The sequence below is a fragment of the Gossypium hirsutum genome, chromosome A11 (assembly GCF_007990345.1).
Source record: "Gossypium hirsutum isolate 1008001.06 chromosome A11, Gossypium_hirsutum_v2.1, whole genome shotgun sequence".
NCBI lineage: Eukaryota > Viridiplantae > Streptophyta > Magnoliopsida > Malvales > Malvaceae > Gossypium > Gossypium hirsutum.
The window spans coordinates 26446610-26453204 of record NC_053434.1 but is presented as its reverse complement, the minus strand read 5'-3'; the positions used below and the strand labels follow the sequence as shown (position 1 = coordinate 26453204).

The following is a 6595-nucleotide window of genomic DNA, read 5'->3' as shown; positions in this document are numbered from 1 at the left end:
AATTCACTATCTTCCTAAATTTCAACATAATTCAATTAGTATTTCTTCCTAGGATTCCATAGACACCAAAATTGCAAGAAAAGGGATTAAATTGGCTGACCAATCAAGCTTGAAACTCTAAAACCCTAAATTTTCCCTTTTTTTGTTTCCCTTTTCTTTCCCTGCTATTCGTGCCTTTCTTTCTCTTTTTCTTTATGTTTTATTTCTTTTATTTTCTATATTCCTTCTTTATTTAATTAATATGTTATAATTATACAATATAATATAATTTACTTTATATTATTATGTACTTATATAATAAGTAAATACATATATATATACATATATTTGTACCAATTAAAATAATACATATATATTTATGCTTACCACACACTTGTCACATAAGGTTTATTTGCTAACTTAGTCCCATGACTTTTCTATAGTTTATAATTAAACTTTTACACTTTATTAAATTTTGTCCTTTCACTAAATTAACCTTAATTATGCTTGATTTACTTAATTAAAATCTAATTAACATCTCACTTAACTTCGTAAATATTTCTAATAAATATTTACGAATCTAATTTTTAGAATCGAGGACCTGAAAATTCACTTTTCTGATGACCTTAAAATTTGGGTCGTTACATTTCTCCCCCCTTTATAAATTTCGTCCTCGAAATTTACCTGAAAAGACATGGGTGTACTGTTATCTCATTGCATCTTCCGGTTCCCACGTTGCTTTTTCAATATTATGACTTCTCCACAATACTTTTACTAAAGGAACTTGTTTATTACGTAATTCCTTTACTTCACGTGCTAGTATCTTAACCGGTTCTTCTTCATATGACAAATCAGGTCAAATCTCTATATCTACAGTTGAAATCACATGAGATGGATCTGATCGGTATCTTCTTAACATAGAAACATGGAAAACATCATGAATTTCTGTAGTTCAGGAGGTAGAGCTAAACGATATGCCACCTGTTTAATTCTTTCTATAATCTCATACGGTCCAATGTATCGTGGACTCAATTTACCCTTCCGACCGAATCTTAAGATTTTCTTCAAATGAGAGACTTTAAGAATTACTTTGGCTCTAGCTGAATACTCAATGTCCCATCGTTTCAAAGTTGCGTACTATTTCTGCCTGTCAAAAGCTGCTTTCAATCTTTCTCGAATCTTTTTAACAGTACTTTCTGTTTGTTGGATCAATTCTGGACTAACCATTTTTCTTTCATTCAGTTCTGTCCAACACACTGGTGATCGACATCTCCGACCATACAAAGCTTCATACGGTGCCATTTGAATACTTGACTGATAACTATTATTATTTACAAACTTAGCTAACGGTAAATAACGCTCCCAATCTGATTCAAAATCAATGATACTAGCTCGGAGCATGTCTTCTAAAATCTGAATAACTCGTTCGGACTGTCCATCTGTCTGTGGATGAAAAGCTGTACTAAAATGAATTTATATACCGAGAGACTCATGCAACTATTTCCAGAACCTCAATGTAAACCGTGGATCCCGGTCAGAAATTACCGATACAGGAATACCATGTAGTCTCACAATTTCCTGGATATAAGTTTTTGTCAACTTTTGAAGTGACCAATCCGTTGTGACTGCTATAAAATGAGCTGACTTTGTGAGTCGATCAAAAATTACCCAAATAGTATTTTTCTTGCTTGTTGATAACGGTAACCCGATTACAAAGTCCATTGTAATTCAGTCCCATTTCCATTCAGGAATATTAATGGGCTAAAGTAATCCGGTCGGAACCTAATGTTCGGCTTTAACTCGTTGACATGTTAAACATTTGGTTACATATTCCACTATATATTTCTTCATACCCGGCCACCAATACAGTTCCCGTAAGTCACGGTACATTTTTGTTCCTCTAGGATGTAATGCAAACTGACTATTATGAGCTTCTCGAAGAATCAATTCGTTTATTTCAGAAGTAGTTGGGATACAGAGTCGATTCTAAAATCTCAGACAATCATTTTCATCAATACTAAAGTTCCCTGCTGTACCGTTCTGTACCGTCTCTCTTTTCTTCATTAGTTTGTCATCTATCAATTGTGCTGACCTGATCTGATTAAACATTACCGGCTTTACTCTCAATTCAGCTAAAAGACCTCCATCATCTATGATACTAAGTCGTGCAAGCATTGTTCTCAGTTCAATTGCAGCCTTTCTACTCAATGCATCAGCTACAACATTAGCTTTACTCGGATGATAGTCAATAACACAATCATAATCTTTTAAAAGTTCTATCCACCGACGTTGTCTCAAATTCAACTCTTTTTGTGATAGAAGATACTTGAGACTTTTATGATCAGTGTAAATATAACACTTTTCGTCGTATAGGTAATGTCTCCAAATCTTCAAGGCAAATATCACTGCTGGTAATTCTAGATCATGTGTCGGATAATTGCATTCATGCAGTTTCAATTACCTTGAAGCATAAGCAATTACCTTTCCATTTTGCATCAGTACACACCCGAGACCATTTAAGGAAGCATCACTGTACACAACAAAATCTTTTCCCGATTCTGACAAAGTCAACACTGGTGCCTCTGTCAATATTTACTTCAACATTTCAAAACTTTTCGACTCTGCTCACTCCAAACAAACAGAACATTCTTTTGTAGTAACTTTTTCATCGGTAAAGCTTTTTTTAAAAATCCATTCACAAACCTTTGATAATATCCGGCCAACCCGAGGAAACTACGTACCCCTGACATATTTCTGGGAACTTTCCACTGAAGTATGGCTTCAATCTTCTTTGGATCTACTCTTATCCCATCTGCTGATACTACATGACCAAGGAATACAACCTCCATTAACCAAAACTCACACTTACTCAATTTCCCATATAATTGTTTCTCTCGCAATATTTGCAAAATAATTCAGAGATGCTGTTCATGTTCAGTTTCAGACTTTGAGTATACTAAAATATCATCAATAAAAACTACTACAAACTGATCCAAGTATGGTTGGAAAATCTGATTCATAAGATCCATAAAAGCAGCTGGAGTATTTGTTAATCCAAATGGCATCACCAAGAATTCATAGTGGCCATACCGTGTACGAAATGTCATCTTTGGTACATCACTCTCTTTTACCTTCAACTAATAATATCCCGACCTCAAATCAATTTATGAAAACACAGAAGTTCCCCTTAATTGATCAAATAAATCATCAATACGAGTTAACAGGTATTTGTTCTTGATAGTCACCTTATTCAACTGTCGATAATTAATACACAACCGCATCGAACCATCTTTCTTTTTAATGAATAACACTGAAGCTCCCCACAGTGATGTACTAGGTCGTATAAAACCTCGATCCAATAAGTCTTGCAATTGTACCTTTAATTCCTTCAACTCAGTAGGTGACATTCGATATAGAGGTATTGACACTGGATCTGTACCCAGGTATACTTCAATCGCAAATTCAACTTCCCGATCAGGAGGTAATCCAGGCAATTCTTCAGGAAACACATCAGGAAATTCACATACAGTTTGAATTTTACTGCACTGACTCTCAACTAAGTCGAAATTAATAACATATGCTAAGAAAGCAACACATCCTTGATTAAGAAGCTTACTAGCTTTAATTGCTAATATAACACGAATAGTCCCACTAGTTCGAATACCATTTACTTCAATTTGATCACCACTTTCATTCTGAATAGTGAATTTCTTTTTATAACAATCCAGGATTACTCAATATTCTGACAGCCAATCCATACCCAGTATAATGTCAAAATCGCCAAATGGTATGATCAACAAATCAACAGAAAAGATTTTATCCTGAATCATTAATGGACATCTTCGACATATCTAATTCACTAACATAGTTTGCCCTAATGGACTAGACACTTCTATCGTTACTTTAAACAATTCAAGTTTTAAATTTCCAGTCTTAATCAGTTTTGTATTGACATAAGAATGTGACGATCCTAGATCTATTAAAACATAAACGGGTTCTAAATATAATAAGAATATTCCTATCACCACATCATAAGCATCTCCCTTATCTCGAGTTTTTACAACATACGCTCGGGCCGGACCTCTTACTTCAGATTGTTGTGTAGCATTTTCACTAGTTCTTCTAGTACCTTCTCTAGTAACTGGACCACTTCGGCCTGACCCTCGACCTCTGGAAACAGATTCAGATCTTTGTGATACCGTTGGTGTTGCCTTACCAATCTTTTGACAGTCCTTTACAAAATGATCAGTGGATCCACATCGGAAACAACCCCCAGTTAACTTTCTACATTCTTCCCTATATTTGTTTCCATAATATTCACATTCTGGAATTTCAATGTTCTGAGCTGGGCTTCTGATACTGCCAGTAGATAAAGTAGTCTGTCTCTTTCGACTTCTGTCTCCTCTTTCTAGTCTTAAACTGAATCTTCCACTACCCCGAGATTCCCTCGATCGTTTGAATTGCAGACTTGAACTAACAGTTCCAGGATGTTTTCCAGTTGAACGGGCAGTTTTGGACTTTTCACTCTTCCCCAGTACTTGTTCAATCATTTTAGCTCTTTCTACTAAATCTGCAAACTCTATAATCCATAGGCATCAATTGCAGTTGGAATTCATCTCGCAGTCCTCTTAAAAATTGCTTGCATCTGTCAGCTTCAATCGATACAAATTTAGTTGCATATCTGCTCAATCTTAAGAATTTTCATTCATAATCCACTACAGACATATACTTCTGCTTCAACATTAAAAACTCTTGTTTCTGGTCTTCTATATATGTTTCTCTCAAATACTTCTTCTGAAATTCCCGTTGAAAGAATTCCCAATTTACCTGTTCTTCTGGTACATTCTGAATCACTGATTCCCACCATATGTAAGCCTCTTCTTGTAACAGAGAAACAACACATACTAAACTTTCTTGTGGTGTGCATTCTAATTGCTTCAAAATTCTTTTGGTAGTCTCTAACCAATTTTCAGCTATTGTTGAATCAATTCCCTTTGATCCTAGAAATTCTGTAGCTCCATACTTTCCCAGTTCATTCATAGGGGCACGTCGGGTAGCAGGGGTAGAAGTAGTAGCAGGCATACTTCCTACCGCTCTTTGAAGAGCTTCGGCAATCATTCTAATTATTTATGTATTATCCCTTCCAATATTCGGTGGTTGGTTACCTACCGGGTTTACACTTGGGGTTATGAATTCAGATTCATTTACATCACGTGATTCATCTTTACTGTACATTTCTTGATCGGTACCCTCGATACTTTCATCAGACATCTTTTACTCACTATAAAATAGAGTTAATTTATCAGTGTATATATATATCAGCATCCAATCCCAACTCAAATTTAACATAAAAAAATGGCATGTACCTCTTGACTCCTTTCAATACTCGACTTAATCCTAGAATCGGTTAAACCTTAACCTAGTTAACTCTGATACCACTAAATGTAACACCCCTAAGCTCGTCCCGTCTCCGGAACAAGATTACGGAGTATTACCGATCATTACAGTACATTTACATGTAAAACAAGAATAAATGCAATACTATACATCTAAATATAGCTTTAATGGGCCCACGGTACTTAATAAGAACATCTTAAACAAACCAGGGCTCGATCGAAAGCTTAAAAATTTTTTCGTGAAATTTCAAAATTTCTTCCTTTGAATAGTACCACACACCCATGTGGCTGGTGTGACACGCCCGTATGGCTGATGTGACACGCTCGTGTCATTAACCCGTGGGGCTCTCTGACTTATACCTATAAATCAATTAATTTCACACAGCCAAGGCACACGCCCGTGTGCTCAGCCTGTGTGACAACCTGTTTGTAGCATTTTAGGTGTAGGGGACACACAGCCTAACAACATGCCCGTGTGCAAGCTGTGTGTCTAACACGGTCTGGTCACGCGCCCGTGTGACATAACGTGTGGACTTCAAATGAACTTTATAATTCAAATTTACCAACCCTGCAAACTTTAAACAATAAGCAATCTACTATTCAAACTTTCAACAAATCCAAAACATGATAAACACACACTTAATACTCATTAAACTATCATACCATAGTCTAACACTTATATTCAATAACCCTTAAACAAACTACTTCAAAATTTGCACTTAAGTACCATACAATTCAATTCAAAAAGGACTATATTGTAACACACTCATTACATCCATTAACTATCTACTAACATTCTTCACTAATTTCACTTATAAACAATTTTACATCAAAACAACCTAGGTACATGCCATTCTTTAAGACAAGAAGCTTCACCAATTACTTGAGTTCGGGAGTTGGCTCGGATGCTGAGACGTTAGTTACTTTGTACTTAACCTGCGCACGAAAACAAACTATACGCTGAGTATACACTCAGTGGTATTTCTATAAACTAATGCTTAGAACAATAATAAGCCATGTATATGTATTGTAACTCAAAACTTTTACTTTCATAGTCTTAATAGCTTAATCTCTTGCCTTCATCTTATAGTTCTGAAATGTAATTAAATAATTCTTTATATATATTTCATATCATTCGATACCTTTCAACAATCATATAACAGTCACAGTCACATAATCAATAGCAGTCGGTCTTCAGTACTTTCATTTGCCTCTATTAA

The 6595-nt window shown here is 35.3% G+C and overlaps 1 protein-coding gene across 1 annotated transcript; it reads right to left on the bottom strand.

The window, feature by feature from the left end:
- Nucleotides 1-4680: 4680 nt before the first annotated feature.
- LOC107959891 (uncharacterized) lies at nt 4681-5097 on the bottom strand. The gene has a single exon (XM_016896066.1). The coding sequence runs from the start codon at nt 5095-5097 to the stop codon at nt 4681-4683; it is 417 nt and encodes a 138-aa protein (XP_016751555.1).
- Nucleotides 5098-6595: the final 1498 nt, after the last annotated feature.

Bases quoted from the DNA above. Each gene is read 5' to 3' on its own strand.
- LOC107959891 (XM_016896066.1), bottom strand. From the start codon at position 5,097: ATGATTGCCGAAGCTCTTCAAAGAGCGGTAGGAAGTATGCCTGCTACT.